The 21,847-nt window shown below is 35.5% G+C and overlaps 1 protein-coding gene across 1 annotated transcript; it reads right to left on the bottom strand.

The window, feature by feature from the left end:
- Positions 1 to 5,371: 5,371 nt before the first annotated feature.
- On the bottom strand, positions 5,372 to 18,424 carry LOC123531805 (uracil-DNA glycosylase-like). Its single transcript, XM_053518126.1, has 6 exons — positions 18,299 to 18,424; positions 14,004 to 14,104; positions 13,346 to 13,682; positions 12,069 to 12,159; positions 11,331 to 11,509; positions 5,372 to 6,863 (listed from the first exon to the last, which is right to left on the bottom strand). The coding sequence occupies exons 2-6, from the start codon at positions 14,083 to 14,085 to the stop codon at positions 6,581 to 6,583; spliced, it is 972 nt and encodes a 323-aa protein (XP_053374101.1). The 5' UTR covers positions 14,086 to 14,104; positions 18,299 to 18,424; the 3' UTR covers positions 5,372 to 6,580.
- Positions 18,425 to 21,847: the final 3,423 nt, after the last annotated feature.

The following is a 21,847-nucleotide window of genomic DNA, read 5'->3' as shown; positions in this document are numbered from 1 at the left end:
TTGTGGGAATAGATTGAAACTTCACACACTTATTCACTGTGATAAACTGACTTACATTACACAGGTTCCATAACTCTTTTTTGCTTTTTTACAAAATTATGCCCCTTTTTCGACTTAGAAATTTTTGGTTAAGGTTTTGTATGTAAGCTGGTATCTCAGTAACCACTTGTGGGAATGGATTGAAACTTCACACACTTACTCACTGTGATAAACAGACTTACATTACACAGGTTCCATAACTCTATTTTGCTTTTTTACAAAATTATGCCCCTTTTTCGACTTAGCAGTTTTTGGTTAAGTTTTTGTATGTAAGCTGGTATCTCAGTATCCACAAATTGGAAAGGATTAAAACTTCACACACTTGTTCACTGTCATGATATGACATGCAGTACAGCGGTTCAATACCTCAACTTTGCATTTTACAAAATTATGCCCCTTTTTCAACTTTTGTATTCATTCAATTGACAAGGCTGTTGAATAGTCGAGCCTTGCTGTCCTCTGACAGCTCTTGTTACACAGTTAGTCACTTAAAAATGCTTTGAGTCACTCCAGTCTCTATGCAATACTTCATAGGTAATGGGTAAGGGTAGATTTCACGGAAGCACAGAGCACTAAAAACACAGCTCAGAGCCACACATATGCAAAGTAGGCCCACAACAAAAAGAAGCTGTAACGGAAAAATATTACAGACTGGTTGCTTCATAAGTCCAACAAGTACATTAAATTTTATGCAAAGTATAGATAGAGGGGGAGGAAGGGGTAGAAAGTGGGGTGGGAAGGAGGTTGAAGATGAAAGTAGAACAAGGATGAATATACAAAGGAAATGCTACATTCCTTAATCACAGTTACACTAAAACGTAAACCATGATAGCGCAGACATTCATGCACAAAGATAAACACACACAACCACACCCATCTAACTAACATAAATAAAGAGACAAGTATGATACAACAACACTGTACCGCTGTAGACACACAAGCACATACACGCACACATATAAGTAGGAAAAAACAATTGTGTACCGCCTAAGGATTCTGGCAGCCAAAATAAACTAACTCATAGTGAAGGGGGAGGGGATGCCAAAACAAGGGAGCACAATTGCAAGGGAAAAGGATGGGGGCGATAGGGGGAATAAGGAGAAGGACGAAAAAACGCTAACAACATGCGCAACACTAAACATAAGACAGAAAACCAGTTGAAAATAGGGGCACCGCCTTGGAACAGTAACCTATATAAAGAAAACTGGGGGTTTAAATACGTTCAGGGCATGCCAACCTCGCACACAATGTAAATAAAATCCCCACTGAGAAAGGCTCTAACATTAGCGAAAAAATACCAGATCATATTCAGTAAAACATTAAATCAAAGTAAGTCTAAGGTATAATTACACCAATGTACTCGACAACTTGTCTGAAGTCGGAGTACCAAGAGCGTAACTTTTAAGGGCACAGCCAAGAAGCTGCAAGACAAATTTCCACTCCCTCCATCCATTTTATGTAGGATTTAGGAGAAAAGTATCATGGAGTCTTGCACTTTATTAGTCATCAGTCACTATCAAATAGGAAAGCATAGCAAATAACTGTAGAAGGGTCGATCACTAAGCATGCATTGTGCTTCACGATTTTCGCATCGTACCCCCTTTTGATAAACTTTTTAACACATTTTACAAATATCTGAGGTTAGAGCATAGTGTTGAACAAGACGATCACAATGCCTCAGTGATAGACACAGTCACAGGGGCCAGAGTATCATCTTTGTCATCACTGATAGTCTTCATGTTTAACAGCTTTCAAAATTTCCTGAGCTTGGTGGTCCCTGTCCTATTATCTCACAAGTGGCTAAGTCCTGATCAATTTTAATTAATTCCAGCATATCACAACCAACCAATTCCTCAACCATTTTTCAGAACCGCCAAAGGAAAGTCATCATCATGTGTATCTATAAATGACTTGTTAATTGTGTCATTTGAATGTTTTACATTCGCTATGGCTTCACAAAGTAAAACAACAGCTGAAATAATTTACATAAAATAAATGGAAGTGTTTAAGAGCTGTTTGAAATGTAACCTACAACAACTAATTATAACATTCTCCTTTTAGTTGCCATACAATGCAGTACAATGTACCGATTTATCAATTACCGGACCTCTAGACCCTTGCCACTTCCATTAGAATAACCGAAGACATTAGAATTTGTTACAGATCAAACAAACTTTTATTCAAGATGAATCGTGCTTTCTCCATTGTACTTAAGACTCCAAACATTAAAGAAAACGGGTCATTGACCCTAAAGCGCTCACCTTTGTACAAGGCTTCAAGTGTGTTTGTATTAGTACAGAGTTAGGTTTCTTTTATGTTAGCCTATATCATATACATGTCACACACACTTTTGAACCTAGGACAATAATTTGAACAATTATGGTAGACATTACAAATCTTGATTTCACACGCCAAATATCTGAAACTGAAACTGAAACTGCTTTATTTCATTAAACGCCTAATTTTACACAGTATATTCACTGGTGTTGTACATTAAATTAAAAAAAAGAAAATTTATGATAAAATATATACATAATGGTATCAAACAAATGAAACACGACATATTTGACAAAATTACTGTACAGTGCAAATTACAACATTGTGTATAAAACATACGTCAATCACACTACATAGTAGAGTATACTCAGTGTCTCTACCATATTCAGTCCACCAACAGAGAAATAATCCGAACCATGATGCAAAGCTTTTAAAAAACAGTGTTTTGAGCTTTTTCTTAAAAGTGTCTACCGAATCAGAATTTCTCACTTCTACTGGTAGTTTGTCCCAGTTTCGGCCCTACAGTTTGAAAACTTCTATCGCCAAATGTTTTACGTTTGTTAAATGGTACCTCGTAACAATATCAAGGCTCTAGCTATTATTGATTCAGAGGTAAAGGGTCACACAAAGACCATTTGTGTAAAATTATTCTAAAATCCGGCCAGCAGTTTCACACAAGAAAATTTAAAGTTTACACTATATACATATAGAGAAGTGATCACGCACTCTGGCGACCATGTTTTTTGATGAATCAAAATAATTTGAACAACCTTGGTAGAGGGTCACACGACCATTTGTGTAAAATTATTCTAAAATCGGGCAAGCAGTTTCATACAAGAAGATTTTTAAAGTTTCCACTATATACATATAGGGAAAAGTGACCACGCCCTAGAGCGGCCATGTTTTTTGACGAATCGGTATAATTTGAACAATTTTGGTAGAGGATGACATAAGGACCATTTGTATAAAATCATATCAAATTCGGGCCATCGGTTTAGGAGTAGATGTAGTTTGAAGTTTTTTCTGTTTTTAGCTCTGGCAGCCCCTACTATGTGGAACCAAGCGGAACCATTTGAACCACTGGTAGAGGACCACCCAAGGAACATTATGGCCAAGTTTCATCAAAATCCATTCATTGGTTTTGGAGAAGATGTCGTTTAAACACAGATGTTGACGACGGACGCACAACAGATGACGGACACTGCGTGATCACAATAGCTCACCAGGAGCACTTTGTGCTTAAAAAAAAAAAAGACTGAATATGATGAAAACTGTTAAGCCCAACTTAGAAACTGATCTCAGATATCAAATTGTGTTTCTATGTAGTCTTGAAATTGACCGATGGCAAACTATATAACTTGAGAATGGTCTTCAGTTTTTAAGCCTCTGTAATTAACTTTTAAAAATTCAACCTTATTGTTGGTCACATTCATCAGAAACAACAGACATCACAATTTTATAACTTTTCTTTGGCTCTTGTAGAGGTGAAGTGTAACAATGTTGTTTTTTTTCTGGACAAGAAACATGCTGCATACACAAATTCATATTAATTTTAAAAAGGTTATGACAAACCTGGTACTAATGAGGAATGTTCCCAAGGTAACTTGCTCTTGACTGGATGGAGGTAACTTAAGAGTCCTTGCCTGTGAACATGGAAGGTACAGACAATAATCTTGTGCGAAAAGCCCCTTCCCATAATTTTTTGGGTTCCCTTTTATCATTTAAAACAAGAAACACGGCAATGCCACGAAACCAGGTTTTCAACAGTTTTCATAAGAATAAACAAGAGTGCCAGAATGTCACAATATACTCCCGTCACAGCAAATTTCTTTACTCTAGCACCTGTATATGCAGATGTAATTTTAATTTTGTGGTTGTTTAGTAATCATTGTAATTCTTTTGTTTTTCTAAGTCCACAAAAAAACTCCTTACCAGGTAGAGATACCTTAAAATACACCTAAAATTAGAAAGTAACAACTATGTTGTACCACAGAAAAGTGGTCTTGGTTTTTCACTACGGTCAATTATAAAAAAGTTACAATATAAGTTATTTATAGTAACAACTAAGGGAAGTTAATCTTAAAAAAAAAATACAAAAAAAAAAATACAAAAAAAAAAATTGTAAGTCCACACAGAAATCCTTACCAGGTAGAGATTGGTCAAAATACACCTCAAAATTGGATGTAACATGCATGTTGTACTACAGAAAAGTGGTCTCGATTTTTCCCTACGTCTAGTAATGAAAAAGTTACAATATAAGCTATTTATAGTAACAACAAAGGGAAGTAATTCTAAAGAAGGGAACTGTGCAAGACACTTCGTCTCATGATGGTGTATAATTGTGCCAAGTTACATCAAAATCCCTCTATGCATGAAGATATGCTCCAGACAAAGTTTTCATTCTTGTATCCTTTGACCTCTAAGTGTGACCTTGACCTTAGACCTAGTGACCTGGTTCTTGCGCATGACACTCCGTCTCATGATGGTAAACAATTGTGCCAACTTTCATCAAAATCCCTCCATGCATGTAGAAGATATGCTAACCCTAACCTAACCCTGTTTTTAGTAACAATGACCTTGACCTTGATCCCAGAAACCTCAAAATCAATCCAAAGCTACAACTTTATATAAGTTTTCTATACACCAAGTTTCATCATGATAGATCGTTCCTAAGTTAAGTTATTGACCTGAAACCCTTTTTCTATTTTAAGTAACTGTGACCTTCACCTTGACCCCAGAAACCCAAAAATCAATCCCAGCCTTTGTCTTGATATAAGCTACATACATACCAAGTTTTATTCAAATATCTTTACCGAAGCAAAAGTTATTGACCGGAAACACCAGTTTGACGCCACCGCCGCCGCCGTCGCCCGCCCGCCCGACATCTACCCCAATCTAATAACTCAGGTTTTCGTTGAAAACCTGGTTAACTAGTACTTGAAGTGTTTCTAATGGACTAACAAACGGACAGACAGTACTGTATCGCTAGATGCATATGCCTCTTTTCAGCAGGGGCAGGAAAATGTTTACAAAACATTCACTTTTACACTACAAGTAAAAATAAATTCTATTATCACATACTAGTTTATTAATAGATTACAATAGACAAGAATACTAACAGATAAGTAAATTAGTAACAGATTATAAAAATGTAAAATGGCACAGTACATAATGTTGTCTGGATATAAAAGAATGTATGTTAAAAACTTGTAAAAAAAAATAAACTACAGTTAAACTGCCGAAACAAATTTCTTTGTCTCTGACATTTGTGTAAACTGTAAAGATTTTAAACATTATAAAAATATGCACTTGATGTACCCTTTGTGCTCATCTTTTAAAATATATAAAACTACAATATAAACATGATGCCCATATTCAACACCTGGTTTCTATGATTGCTAAAGCTCGGCTAAAAATGTCAACAGGACTTGTATAAAACAATAATCTTACCACTAGTGTAACATTTATGCCAACTCGAGAGAAAAAAAAATATACCGGGTCCGGAATTGAACCTGTGTTGCCGCGGCAATAATTAATTTTTCTGCAGTCTTGACCAATACACCACAGAGGAATGCGTACTTGAGGGCTGCTAAATATAAAGCTTTATAATTAAGGCAGTTTCTGGTACCCATTAACAAACACTAAAAATTAGTAAAAACATCTAATTCTGGAATACTAAGTAAAAACAACTGATTCTTATGGGTTTCCATAACTTATAATTTGTCAGTTACTAAGTTTCAAAGCCTCCTAAAGAAATATAGCAACAATTTTCTGATACCTGAAAAAACTTCGCTTTTTTGTTGTCAAACAATCTAGAGGTCAGTGCCTTTAAGTCAACATTACAGAATTCAATTTGCCTTGTGGACTTTTTGTATACTAACTTTATATAAAAATGCAGTTTTAAAATGTATAATGTGTGTCTTAAAAAACGTTGTGTTAAATCACCTGATAATAATCCCCGACAGTAGGGTTGGATTACATGTACCAAGTTTGATGAATAAATTTCATCAAAAACAAAGTTTTGACCAATGTTACTACCAAACTTAAAATGAGATGCATCTTAGCAAGACATTTGTACAATTTATATTTTTCTGTTTGTCAGAGGAAGGCAGGAAAGTTTTCCAATTTACAGCTAAGCAGCCTTTCACAACTGACAAATGTCTGGCTATGTTGCAGGATGGGAAAGCAAACATATTTTATTTATACTCTAACGCCTTTAAAAGAAATACAATCTTAAAATTTAACAACTGAGTGAAATGCTTGATTAAGACAAAGACCAGTTCATACGCTTTAAACCAAAGTTAACTAGAGCATCATCACAATCCGAAAAACAATTGCAATTTCTGAATTTGTTCAGTGACAATGGTGAAGGATGTGCAGTTTTTATGGTGGCATGTTTCTTTGTGTCAACCAGTTTCTCTTTCTTATGTGCAAATCCTCCCCAGAGAATGAACGCCACGTGGTCGCAGTTATCACTCACTGCTTTTATGATGCTGTCGGTGAAAGTCTGCCATCCAAACTTAGCATGGGAGTTTGGTTTATGAGCCCTGTAAAGGAATACAACAAGAGGACCATGATGGTCCTGAATCGCTCACCTATCTCCACATGACCCAGTGTTCAACTGAGTATGACATCGTTATTTCTATATGACCTAGTTTTTGAGCACATGTGACCTAGATATCATGAAGATAAAAAATTCTGACCAATTTTGATGAAGATCCATTGAAAAATATGGCCTCTAGAGAGGTCACAAGGTTTTTCTATTATTTGACCTTATGACCTAGTTTTTGAAGGCACGTGACCCACTTTTAAACTTGACCTAGATATCATCAAGGTGAACATTTTCACCAATTTTCATGAAGATCTTGTGAAAAATATGGCCTCTAGAGAGGTCACAAGGTTTTTCTATTCTTCAACCTACTGACCTAGTTTTTGACCGCACATGACCCAGTTACGAACCTGACCTAGATATCATCAAGCTGAACATTCTCACCAATTTTCATGAAGATCCATTGAAAAATATCGCCTCTAGAGAGGTCACAAGGTTTTTTCTATTTTTAGACCTACTGACCTAGTTTTTGACCCCACGTGACCCAGTTTCGAACCTGACCTAGATATCTTCAAGATGAACATTCTGACCAATATTCATGAAGATCTCATGAAAAATATGGCCTCTAGAGAGGTCACAAGGTTTTTCTATTTTTAGATCTACTGACCTAGTTTTTAACCCCACGTGACCCAGTTTCGAACTTGACCTAGATATCTTCAAGGTTAACATTCTGACCAATTTTCATGAAGATCCATTGAAAAATATCGCCTCTAGAGAGGTCACAAGGTTTTCCTATTTTTAGACCTACTGACCTAGTTTTTGACCGCACATGACCCAGTTTCGAACTTGACCTAGATATCATCAAGGTGAACATTCTGACCAATATTCATGAAGATCTCATGAAAAAAATATGGCCTCTACAGAGGTCACAAGGTTTTTCTATTTTTAGATCTACTGACCTAGTTTTTAACCCCACGTGACCCAGTTTCGAACTTGACCTAGATATCATCAAGATGAACATTCTGACCAATTTTCATGAAGATGCATTGAGAAATATGGCCTCTAGAGAGGTCACAAGGTTTTTCTATTTTTAGACCTAATGACCTAGTTTTTGACCCTACGTGACCCAGTTTCGAACTTGACCTAGATATCATCAAGATAAACATTCTGACCAATATTCATGAAGATCTCATGAAAAATATGGCCTCTAGAGAGGTCACAAGGTTTTTCTATTTTTAGACCTACTAACCTAGTTTTTGACCCCACGTGACCCAGTTTCGAACTTGACCTAGATATCATCAAGGTGAACATTCTGACCAATATTCATGAAGATCTTGTGAAATATATGGCCTCTAGAGAGGTCACAAGGTTTTTCTATTTTTAGACCTACTGACCTAGTTTTTGATGGCACGTGACCCAGTTTCGAACTTGACCTAGATATCATCAAGATGAACATTCTGACCAACTTTCATAAAGATCCCATGAAAAATGTGACCTCTAGAGTGGTCACAAGCAAATGTTTACGGACGCACGGACGGACGACGGACACCGCGCGATCACAAAAGCTCACCTTGTCACTTTGTGACAGGTGAGCTAAAAAAATACTGATATGTTTCACTACAACTTTATTTTTTCTTCATGCTTTTTTTCAACAAAAAAAGAATCTTTATTCCCTATGATAGAAAACATTAAGACCCATTTAAAAAAACTTATTAATTTCAAACAACAAGCCCCTTTCAACTGTAACAAGAGCTGTCCGTAAGACAGCCAAGCTCGACTATTTGAAATATTGTCACAGAAGCAGGAAAATATTACCCAAAGTGTTAAATATCAAAAGAGTTTTTAAATTCGAAAGGGGGCATAATTTGACCAAAATGCATATCAGAGTTATGGGACTTGATGCTATCAACTAGTTTTATAATCCCGAAGAAACATGTTAAATTTCAATTCCATATCTGCATTAGTTTTGGAGATAGTAACTTGCATGTAAAACTTTAACCAGAATTTTTTAAGTCCAAAAGGGGGCATAATTTGCCAAAAATACATGTTACAGTTATGGGACTTGACCCAGTGAGCTTGGTAATTGATCTAGAAAATGAAAAAATAAGTTTCAAATCTATATGTCTTTAAGTAATACCTGTATGTACTTGCATGTAAAACTTTAACCAGAATTCTTTAAGTCCAAAAGGAGGCATAATTTGCCAAAAATACATGTTACAGTTATGGGACTTGACCCAGTGAGCTTGGTAATTGATCTAGAAAATGAAACAAGGGGACCATGATGGTCCTGAATCGCTCACCTCTTCCCACATGACCCAGTTTTGAGTATGACGTCGTTTTTTCTATTATTTGACATAGTGACCTAGTTTTTGAGCTCATGTGACCCAGTTTTGAACTTGACCTAGATATTATCAAGATAAAAATTCTGACCAATTTTCATGAAGATCAATTGAAAAATATGGTCTCTAGATTTTCTATTATTTGACCTATTGACCTAGTTTTCGAAGGTACATGACCCTGTTTTGAATTTTACCTAGATATCATCAAGGTGAACATTCTCACTAATTTTCATGAAGATCTCATGAAAAATATGGCCTCTAGAGAGGTCACAAGGTTTTTCTATTTTTATACCTACTGGCCTAGTTTTTGACCGCACATGACCCAGTTTCAAAACTGACCTAGATATCATCAAGGTGAACATTCAGATCAATTTTCATGAAGATCCATTGAAAAATATGGCCTCTAGAGAGGTCAAAAGATTTTGATAATTTTAGACCTACTGACCTAGTTTTTGACCGCAGTTGACTCAGTTTCAAACTTGACCTAGATATCATCAAGATGAACATTCAGACCAACTTTCATACAGATCCCATGAAAAGTATGGCCTCTAGAGAGGTCAAAAGGTTTTTTATTATTTGACCTATTGACCTAGTTTTTTATGGCACATGACCCAGTTTTGAACTTGACCTAGATATCATCAAGGTGAACATTCTGACCAATTTTTATGGAGATCCATTCACAAGTATGGCCTCTAGAGAGGTCGCAAGGTTTTTCTATTTTTAGACCTACTGACCTAGTTTTTGACCGCACATGACCCTGTTTCGAACTTGATTTAGATATCATCAAGATAAACATTCTGACCAATATTCATGAAGATCTCATGAAAAATATGGCCTCTAGAGAGGTCACAAGGTTTTTCTATTTTTAGACCTACTGACCTAGTTTTTGACCCCACGTGACCCAGTTTCGAACTTGACCTAGATATCATCAAGGTGAACATTCTGACCAATATTCATGAAGATCTTGTGAAATATATGGCCTCTAGAGAGGTCACACGGTTTTTCTATTTTTAGACCTACTGACCTAGTTTTTGAAGGCCCGTGACCCAGTTTCGAACTTGACCTAGATATCATCAAGATGAACATTCTGACCAACTTTCATAAAGATCCCATGAAAAATGTGACCTCTAGAGTGGTCACAAGGTTTTTCTATTTTTAGACCTACTGACCTAGTTTTTGACCACACGTGACCCAGTTTCGAACTTGACCTAGATATCATCAAGATGAACATTCTGACCAACTTTCATGAAGATCCCATGAAAAATGTGACCTCTAGAGTGGTCACAAGCTTTTTCAATTTTTAGACCTACTGACCTAGTTTTTGACCGCACGTGACCCAGTTTCGAACTTGACCTAGATATCATCAAGATGGACATTCTGACCAATTTTCATAAAGATCCCATGAAAAATGTGACCTCTAGAGTGGTCACAAGCAAAAGTTTACGGACGCACGCACGGACGGACGGACGGACGACGGACACTGTGCGATCACAAAAGCTCACCTTGTCACTTTGTGACAGGTGAGCTAAAAATAAGTTTCAAATCTATATGCCTTGAAGTAACACCTGTATGTACTTGCACGCAAAACTTTAACCAGGATTTTCGAAGTCCAAAAGGGGGCATAATTTGCTCAAAATACATGTCAGAGTTATGGAACATGACCCAGTGAGGTTGGTAATTGACCTAGAAAAAGAATAAATAAGTTTCAAAGCTATATGCCTTTAAATGATAGCTGTATGTACTTGCATGCAAAAACTTAACCAAGGTGTGACGCCGACGCCAGGGTGAGTAGAATAGCTAGACTATTCTTCGAATAGTCGAGCTAAAAACCATTTCATTAGATGGTCCTACAAAAAGTCAAAGTTGAATACTGTGTTCAGTGTATGGCATACACATGCTGATTTCTTGTTTCAAATGACTTCGCTTGGCTTGCTTTTGCTGAATTCTATCATGTAAGGAAGGAATCTGGCTAGCTTTCTGATGGCTCTGTTTGTCTGAATGTTCTTTTTATTTCTTTACCCTAAGACGATGCTATCTGGATCATGCTAAACCATCATATAAGAGTAATCTTAAAATTCTAAGTAGTTAAGTTAAATAATTAACGACAGTGTAAACAAAAATCTTACTCGACAGTAAGGGTTGCATTAATCATCAACACTCCCTCTTTGGCCCAATTCTCCAAGCAGCCATGGTCAGGTCTTTTAAACCTAGAGATTTTGGGATCTCTTTCCAACTCGGTGTACATATTTCTCAGAGATGGTGGAACAGCTATGCCCTTAGGTACAGAAAACGACAAGCCCATGGCCTGAAAATAAAGGAATGTTTAATTAACATATTAAACGATAAAACCAGGGAGTACACACAAGCAGCAGTGTAAAAATCCAGCAAACAAACTTCCTCATGTGACTGTTCTAGTAACTTTTTCACAGGAGGCTATTTGTTCAATGTCATCTGACCTTCACCTTTTGGATACTGTTACAGTCAGTTTCTTGCATACAACACAAAACAAAATCTATCTACCGTAGGTAGGTAGTTTGAACATCAATATGAAATTAAAAGACTATAGAAAATTAGGTTTTAAATGCACAAGCATCAACTGTATACACCCTACTATCAGTGTTAATTCTCAACACCTGCATTTAAATCAAATAAAGTGTTTCGAATTAGTTGCTGTCTGGTTTATTTATACTTAATTAATGATCATATTAAAGTGAAACAGTAAAATTGCCATCTTCTGTCTCGAATGAATTAAACTGAAGTGTTACTTCTTAACTTACTGTAAATATAACATTGACAAAACTAATCAATATTATGTCATCTTGACATGAGTCAGTTTTAAAAAAATATCTTGAATTTTAACACACCTGTCCATTGTCATGGTAAGGGTCCTGCCCAAGTATTACCACTCTAACCTGGAAAAAACAAACGATTAGAAGACTCAGTAAAAAGTATATGCTAACACAAACAGCTAATAACCTACATACCTGTAGAGCAAAAATGTATCTAGGGTTATTCTGCAATAAATTGACCTTGAACTAAGCTGTGCATGCACGGTGTTTTGGCTAAATGCTGTGGCGTAGCATGCAGTTGTAATTTGCGTTTGATGAAAATACTGACCTCTGATTCTCATCTAACATTATTTGAAGTAAGTCTTGTTAGAATAGTATGTAAATACGGTTTATCATAGAATAACCCTAGTTTATCATTCTTAAGCGCAGATATAAATCACTCAGGCCTTTGGCCTTCATGATATATTCATATCCACAAGAACACCAAAATCAGGTTATTCTATGATAAACCTTATTTTGATTCTTATTATTTCTTAAATAATATAAATTTATTGACCAGCTAGCAATTTAGTAAAAGTTCTATTATGTACACAAATAAATTTGGAAGTTTTTCTCAATTTTTGACTCCAGCAAATCTGTGTTGAACAACAGACGGTCAATCGTACAAAGTATGGACTGGCGTTTTATATAAGGAGTCGTGTAATAATACTGTTTGATTACTGGGTTGGTTTTATAGGGACCTAATTTTTGTCAAAAGTATTTTTTCTTTTGTAATGGCCTCATGGCTGTTTATAATTATATTTATAGGTTATTAGATTTGTATCGAGAAATATGCACGAGTTCTACAGCGGAAATATTGCGCGACTTTAGAAGCGCAATATTATTCCGCGAAAGTACAAGTGCATATTTCTCAAAGCAAATCTAATAATCTTTTTATTACATACATATCTACACTTAAAATTATCACATAAATGATACAAATTTGTTATTAAGCCCGAGTCAAATTGGAAATATGATCGTTAAAGAACCTTTAAACGCGACGACATACATGAATTTGACGTCACAAATGACGTCACACACCAGATATGAAACCTGAACATCTATATGGAAAAATATTCACGATTCAGGTTCCATTGAAACTTAACAGAGTTTTTAAATGAGTATGTAATAATGTACTTTATTTGTGTTATGTAAGAAAATTATGTTGTTCTGATGGGTTTTACAAGGATTTAAACACTGCCATTATTTTAATTCTCTAACACATTCAAGAAAGAAATAAATAAGACAAAAAACTGCCGTAAACACATATCACTTATAAAAGGTGTTAGATGTTAATGCATTAAATGATAAGCTCTTTGGTGGAAAAAACCTCTTTTCCTTGTGCATATTCTGCCTGCAATGTTTCTTCTAATGCTTTGAAATATGGTTGCTCAAATTCATGTGCTAAAACATCTTTCCATTTACCATCTTTAAGCAGATCTTTCAAATTTAATTTACCCGCTGAATTCACAGCAGGCTTTGAATTGGTTGTAAGTTTTGTCTTTTCATTGGACTTTGCTGTTGTTTTTCCTGTAGCCTTATCCTTGGAGACCTTGGTTGTATTTTTATCTTTTGGCGCTGCCTTAGCTTTACCTGCAGTTTTATTTTTTGGCACTGCTTTTGCCTTTCCAGCCTTTTTCACATCTGCAACTGTTAGAAGGAAACATCACAAATATTATCACAAATATTATCAATAACGATATGTTAATGTAATACTGTTATAATATTGGTTTCAATAAGGATACCACTACTCATGCGTGTTTTGGGAACAGTTAAAAATTTTGTTGCCAGAAGCTGGCAGGACAAAGGCAACAGTTCCACGTCTTCTCCAATATAGACGGTTAATAATTTTATCTGTTCCCTAAACAACAATGAAATGATTGTTTTATTACAAAATTAATTTTTAAAAATTTAGCAGGCTAAAGGTTAAAATTGTTCATATTTACATGAAGCCAAAGACTACAATTTTACCTTTACTATGTTTTCCTACCGCAGCTTTCTTTGCTGGTACCTCATCTTTCAATTCAGAGTCTGCTTTACGTTTTCTTGGCATGGTTCGTTTTCTTCGACTTCTAAATAAATAAATGTAAATTTTTGTTCTATAAATCATCTATGATATTTTTGTAATGAACTATATTCAACAGGCCTGGAACAAACACTTACTAGTAACTGTTCAGGAGATTTTGTTTACTTTGTTTTTATTTTGTTAACTCCGACATATTGAAACTTACAGGTTCACATTGCAACTTTCCAGCTTCTGATGGTGGAGAAGACCCTAGGTGAGCATTATCTCAGTTATTTATTAACCCTAGGCTTACCACGCACATCTTTAACACATGTAATTTTAATTTGTTTCAAATATTTTTTACTTTTTTTTTTGCCAATTGCCATTTCATTAGAGTTACTCCCCTCATGTTTTTGAACTAAAACAACAAACCATTCTGATTGTCACAAAATAAAGCAATATAAACAATATTTAAAAAGAAAGTGGAATTAAATTCACAAGGCACGTGACAGGTTAGAGAATCTTTTGTAGATTATAAGCATTTATTAACCTACATGCATATGGTTGTACTGCATTTGTAGAAGTTTTTGAATGGCTGTGTAGTCATGCCATTCACATCACCATGACTGTTTCTTACTTACACAACTGACATATTTTGTCAATGTTTAAATTAAAACTTATTTCTCAGAAATGAATGTTGACATGTAAGCGCTCTACCCGAGAACCAAAAGATACATTCAGTGGGTGTTGCTGACATGCCAATAAGTTAAGATAAGATAAAATTTGAAATAAATTGTATTCCAAAGCAGGAGATTGAAGTGTTCAAGTGGAAGATTTAATACTGCGGTATTTACTTTCATGGTATTACTTAACAGAAGCTTTTAATACATACATAGCTTTTAATACATACATAGGTACTAAAAACTGATATAAAATGTAAAACATCTCTTTAGCACTTCTAATAAAAGAATACTGTAAAATTATTTAATTTCGTGGGCATGAAATTTCGTGGTTTTGGTCAAATCAGCAATTTCGTGGGGATGTGAATTCGTGGATTACAACTTCTGAACATAAAATGAATGGGAATTTTACTTGTTCGTTGGGATTAAATTTCGTGGATTGACTCAACCATGAAATCAACGAAAATTAGCCCCCCACAAACATTAATGATTTCACAGTAATTAACTACATGCAATGCATCAGCTAATGATAATATCAACTTATTTGCACTTATCACTAGTCATTACTCTTCACATGTTCATTTTAAGTTTATCATGCATTTTTCAAGTCTTGAAATGTTAACACCTAACTAGTCACCACTCTTCAACTCTTGTCTTTGTTGTAACTAACTCAAGCCTTCTTTGCAAAATTTAGTAGTTATGGCACTTTTAGTAGTTATGGCACTTTTAGCACTATGTCTTAATTCAAAACTCGACTGAGTATAAAACCTGCACTCATATATTTCTTTTGCGGGGAACAAGACTCCCCAGGTGAGTTTGGAAGTGTCTAACAGCACGACCGTTTGGCCGTTTATTTTTCTTGTTTGCACAACGGTCATGCAAATTAGTACTCTTATCCGCACGACGGGTGTTTCGGTAGCATTTCTATTTTTGGCGTAAGGTATATCTTAGTTAAAAATACTAGCTGTTATAGCATCATGTTCATTGTTTAAGATATCGAATCAATAGACTTTAATTGGACATTAAGACAACCATTATTACTAAAATTAACTGAATAATTCATCATTTGCAAATAAATCAAAAGAATGCAAAGAACACATATTCTTGCATGATTAATTTAATAATAGTTAGTTAGCATAACTTAATGCCGTTATTTTACTTTTCATATTATGTGTTTATTTCAGTAAGGCGTGCGTAAGTGATTCAACATAATGCGGGTAGGTGCATGCTAAAATTGTACTTTATGGAGATCTGATGCTGAAGGAGGCTTTAAAATAAAAATTATTCCCGGTAACATGCTAAAAAAATAGGGAAGGTAGGTCGGATTTTTTTTTTGAATTATTTTTTTTAAGTGAGACTTTTCAGAAATTATTTTGTGTCAAAAAATGAAAACAAATACAGGGTTTTCATTATTAACTGATTGCCGATTGAATCCATTGCTTAGAATCGGCTCTGAATCGGTTGTTTTTACAGGAGTTTCGAAACTTCCATTTTAATACGATCTGTTTACATCGGGACCTAATCGCTTGTTATCAGAAATTATCCCTTGATACAAATAATAATGAACACCCTGCAAATAGGGGGTTATGTCTTTAGAGCGTCAGTAAGTTGATTTCTAACATCACTGACCATGTTTAAAGCATAAAAAGTGCAGTTCTGCAACTTCTTGTTAACAAGGCAGTCTATAAGACAGCTAAATCCCCCGCCACTGCTATGGATAGTGAAAGGGTAAAACCTTTGATTTTAGCTGTGACCTTGACCTTGAACTGACATGGCTGACTCATGAATTCTGCAAAATGTCTTGATGAGGTGATCATTTGACCAAAATTTCATGAAAATCCTTCAAGGGGTTTAGGAGATACAGAGCTGAAACCTTTGACCTTCAGTTGTGACCTTGACCTTGAGTTGACATGGCTGACTCATGAGTTCTTGGTGAGGTGATCATTTGACCCAAGTTTGATGAAATGCTTCAGGGGGTTAAGGAGATACAGAGTGGACACCAAATGGAAGGCTCAAACCTTCGACCCTTAGTCGTGACAATGGTTGACTCATAATTTCTGCACATCGTTCTGATGAGGTAATCATTTGACCCAAGTTTTATAAAATTCCTTCAAGGGGTTTAGGAGATATAGAGCGGACACAAAATGGAAGGCTCAAACCTTTGACCTTCAGTTGTGACCTTGACCTTGAGCCGACATGGCTGACTCATAAGTTCTGCATATCGCCTTGATGAGGTGATCGTTTGACCCAGTTTGATGAAAATCCTTCAAGGGGTTTAGGAGATATAGAGCGGACACAAAATGGAAGGTTCAAACATTTGACCCTAAATTGTGACCTTGACCTTGAGCCGGCATGACTGACTCATGGGTTCTGCACATCGTCTTGATGAGGTGATCATTTGACCCAAGTTTTATAAAATTCCTTCAAGGGGTTTAAGAGATATAGAGCGGACACAAAATGGAAGGCTCAAACCTTTGACCTTGAGTTGTGACCTTGACCTTGAGCCGGCATGGCTGACTCATGGGTTCTGCACATCGTCTTGAAGAGGTGATCATTTGACCCAAGTTTTATAAAATTCCTTCAAGGGGTTTAGGAGATATAGAGCGAACACAAAATGGCAGGCTCAAACCTTTGACCTTGAGTTGTGACCTTGACCTTGAACCGACAAGGCTGACTCATGGGTTCTGCACATCGTCTTGATGAGGTGATCATTTGACCCAAGTTTCATGAAAATCCTTCAAGGGGTTTAGGAGATATGGACAGGACACGATTTTGTTACGGAAGGACGGATGGACGGAAGGACGGACGCAGACCATTCCTATAATCCCTCCGCCATGGCGGGGGATTAAAAAGTTGAAGAAAAAAAATTCTCCAAGGAAAAAATGGAAAACTTCAGAAAAGATTATAATAACATAATTTCTCGTATGTATACAGTATTTTTAGTTGTATCAGTAACAAAAATAATTGACATGACTTTCCAGTCATGATTGTCGTGTGAATACCGAAGTGTTGTCATTAAGATTTAGCAAAAGTATCATCTAAGTTTCATTTATTTTTGAAATTTTATCTTTAATTCTACCAGCCGCTTCCGACAAGTTCCATTGCTCGATACCGAAGATGTGAAATTTCAAGGTTAACAAATTATTTTGCAAAAAATTTTCTGCCGAGGTCGTAAAATACTATTTTCATTGTGAGAAAGTAAGAACTTTCTTAAAATCTTATCTTCTGGCAAAAATAATCGCTGATTTTGTACAAGGTCCGTATATCGGTTAATCTCGCCAGCTCCCCTGACCCTATTTACAGAAATAATGGAACAAGGGATTTATCCTTAATGTCGATATGGTCAATAGAAAATAATCTGTTGATTCTCATCTCCGCCCACCCATATCTAAAACCTCTAGCCCCAATTTTTTTTTATCAAAATCCGGATATCCAAAATTGTAGGTCCGGACACTATTACGCTTTTGTAAACATTGCTCAAAATCTCCAGTTTAATGGATGTATTTGACAAATTGTGATGATAGAAAGACAGTTTAACAGTATCTGACAGTATCTGATGTTAAAAATTACTATGACATTACCTCTTAGTACAACAATAAGAGTTTTAAATGTTTATCGTTTCGTTTCGTTCCGTTAAAGCCTACTAATGGCCGTGTTGCCACTCCGGTATATACCGTACACGTTCAATAATTCGGTCGAAAATGTGCTTCCGTGGTGCAGTCGGTCGAATATGTGCTTCCGTGGTGTAGTCGAAAGAAGTCTATAACAAATAGATATTAATTTTCCCCATTTATGCGTGTAGAACGAGTGCTTTAATCACTTTTTCCCCATTTATGCGTGTAGAACGAGTGCTTAAATAATCACTTTTTTCACTGCTAGAATTCATTTCTGCATAAAATGAGACGGTTTTCATGTATATACACCCCACATGGCACGTTTGCAGATCGAAACCGAGAGTAGGTGTTTATTGTGCGGACAAGAATACTTTGAGTGACTCTGATGTTGAAATATACTTTAAGTTATACATTCTCCTATATGCTGATGACAGTATTTTTTGCCGAGTCGGCCGAAATTAGATGCAATGTCAAATTACTATAACTTATGGAATGTACAAGTTAATCCTTCTAAGACAAAACTTGTTGTTTTTGGAAAAGTAAAAGAGGTTTACGTGATCTTCCAACATTTAAATTAGAGGTTGTTGATCATTTCTCATACAGATCTTGGTGTTAAATTTGTATACAATGGTAAATTTGTAAAAACAAAGAATCACTTATTGGAACAGGCAAGAAAAGCTATGTTTTCTGTTATAGTTAAAGCTAGAAAATTGGATTTACCTATTAGTATGCAAATACATTTATTTGACAGTATGATAGCACCTATATTGTTATATGGAAGTGAAGTATGGGGGATAGAGAATGTTGATGTTATAGACAAATTTCAGCTAAAATTTTATAAACTTAAAACAGAGTCTTCCAAATTGTATGCTTTATGGAGACCTGGGGGTATGATCTTTATCCATTCATATTAAGAGTAGGGTATTGTGTCTTGGATAGCAAGAACGAAAAAAAATATATGTCGTATTTTATATGATTTAACGTTATAGTTGACTGATTATGCCATTTTCAGAATGTTAGAGTTGACTGACCTTGCCGTTTACAGGCTTTATAATTGAACGTTATAGTTGACGGACAAAGTCATTTGTAGACTGTTTAGCATTAGTTTAAACATATTTTATTTCTTTCGATAAAGTTACATAGTCATTGTGCAAAATACATTTATGAAATGTTGGATTAGAAAACAAGCAAGTAAATGCTTATATTAATTCCTTTCCATGGTGGAGTTGGCCTAATTATCATTGCACTTATTCGACCGGAAAGTAATGTAAATTAGTGAGAGTAGTTTTTAATTGAAACTTTTGCAAAAAGGATTTATATCATTACGTTTACCGCAAAAATGTTTAGCATTAAAGAATTGACAATAAAATAAAGAATGAAATTCATTTCCAAATGAGTTTGTATTACACATTTATTTATTTATTTATTTATTTATTTATTTATTTGGGTTTTACGGCACACCAACACAGTATAGGTTATATGGCGCCAAACAGGACTACAAATTTTGGTTTCACATCTCATTTACATCGAAATAAAAACATGAGGTGTGGAATCAAAATTTGCATACCTGCTGGAATCACAGAGTTTCAGCAAAACCAGGTGTTAAGACCCTATTAGTCGCCTCTTACGATCATACAAGGGTAAGGCAGTGGTTCCAATTCTTTTCATACATAGATCGTCCCAGAACCACATGGGGCTTGTATTACACAAGTTACATACGTGTATTCTTAGTTCTCTTGGTATATTATAAAATCTGTCCTTCTCAACAGGTAATTTGTGATTCATACATCTAAAATGAAACAATCCTTTCGCCAAATGCGTGGATAATATATCCATATACTTTTCACACCTGAACTCATTCTTATATGAGCCGTGCCATGAGAAAACCAACATAGTGGGTTTGCGACCAGCATGGATCCAGACCAGCCTGCGCATCCGCGCAGTCTGGTCAGGATCCATGCTGTTCGCTAACAGTTTCTCCAATTCCAATAGGCTTTAAAAGCGAACAGCATGGATCCTGACCAGACTGCTCGGATGCGCAGGCTGGTCTGGATCCATGCTGGTCGCAAACCCACTATGTTGGTTTTCTCATGGCACGGCTCAATTATATTCTGTAGTATAAACATTTACATCCTTTAGTGTTACATCACTGTACCAGTTTTGAATGAATTGATCTTTAAGTCTATTTTTAACATAATTTTTTAAACAACGAAGGTAAAGTGGCAACATTACTAATCCAATAGTTTGATAAACCCAATGAACCTAATAACTTTTGAGCATTACTAATCCAAGGAAGCTTAAGATTGGGTCCATAATATTACCATACAGATGCCATGGAGTATCGTTATTTCGACTTTTCACAATCGTGGTTTTGTTGTTTCGACTTTTCACCATCGTACTTTCGACTTTTCATACTTTCGACTTTTAATCATCGTTATTTCGACTTTTCACCATCGTGGTTTCGACTTTTCACCATCGTTGTTTCGACTTTTCAACATCGTAGTTTCAACTTTTCATAATCGTTTTCGACTTTTCATCACCTTGGTTTCGACTTTTCACCATAGTTGTTTCGACTTTTCACTTTCGTGGTTTCGACTTTTCATCAAAGTGGTTTCGTTGTTTCTACTTTCATCATCGGGGTTCCGAGCATTATATTATATTTAAGCAACAGTAACATTCTAGAAACTTATTAAAAATAAAACAACCAGCGTCGGCTGCTTTTACTCAACATACGTGATTGCTACAAGCACACTCTGGTTTATTTTTAGACCAGTAGAGTTGATTGACAGGGATATAATATTAAAGAGAACCTCCAATAAACTCTCCAATGTTCATGCAGCCCTTACATTCTTTGTTCAAATATATAGAGTATATTTGTTTGTTTCAGTGAAATATCAATTTTATTTCACAAGTGAGCATCAAAAACTGACATTTTCACGAGTGACGTAGCCACGAGTGAAAATGACTTTTGGTGCTCACGAGTGAAATAAAATTGATATTACACTGACACAAACAAATTTTCTTTTTATTTCATGTGTAAAACTTCTGTTGCGTAATTTATAAAATGTCGAAAATCGCGGGAAAGATTAACGGAAAGCATAGCACAAATGACGTCATTTTAACGACGTCATCGTAATTATGGTCCCCAGTATTCATAACGCTCGGTATACAATTTGACTTCAATCGCGACGGAGGACCGGAACTAGTTCAGCAAAAACCTTGAAAAATAAAAAATAATAATCTACTGTTTCAAAACTGTGGATTATCACTTTTATTTCACTGAGAAAACTCTATAATTCACTTGAAAACATAAATAAATCATTTGTGCGGTGGTATGTTTAGCATTTATTTTTTTAAGACTAAATCATCTCGTGGACATTATATTATTGTTATTATAATACCAGATTTATATACAGTAGCGCCCTTTTCATGATCAAGTTCACGTTCAAAGGCGCTTGCAGCCACACAGGGCGCATAATTCATCCTCTACTAGTACAGACACAGAGCGATCTGACC

The sequence above is a fragment of the Mercenaria mercenaria genome, chromosome 11 (genome assembly GCF_021730395.1).
Source record: "Mercenaria mercenaria strain notata chromosome 11, MADL_Memer_1, whole genome shotgun sequence".
NCBI classification, from domain to species: Eukaryota; Metazoa; Mollusca; class Bivalvia; order Venerida; family Veneridae; genus Mercenaria; species Mercenaria mercenaria.
The sequence above is the reverse complement of the archived record's forward strand: the minus strand, read 5'-3'. Positions and strand labels throughout refer to the sequence as shown.

Excerpts from the sequence above, each read along its gene's own strand:
- LOC123531805 (XM_053518126.1), bottom strand. The coding sequence starts at position 14,085 with ATGCCAAGAAAACGTAAAGCAGACTCTGAATTGAAAGATGAGGTACCA. Across the intron at positions 11,510-12,068 it reads CTTACCATGACAATGGACAG|GCCATGGGCTTGTCGTTTTC; the intron begins GTGTGTTAAAAT and ends CTTTATTTTCAG. Across the intron at positions 6,864-11,330 it reads AATGCAACCCTTACTGTCGA|GGCTCATAAACCAAACTCCC; the intron begins GTAAGATTTTTG and ends ATTCCTTTACAG.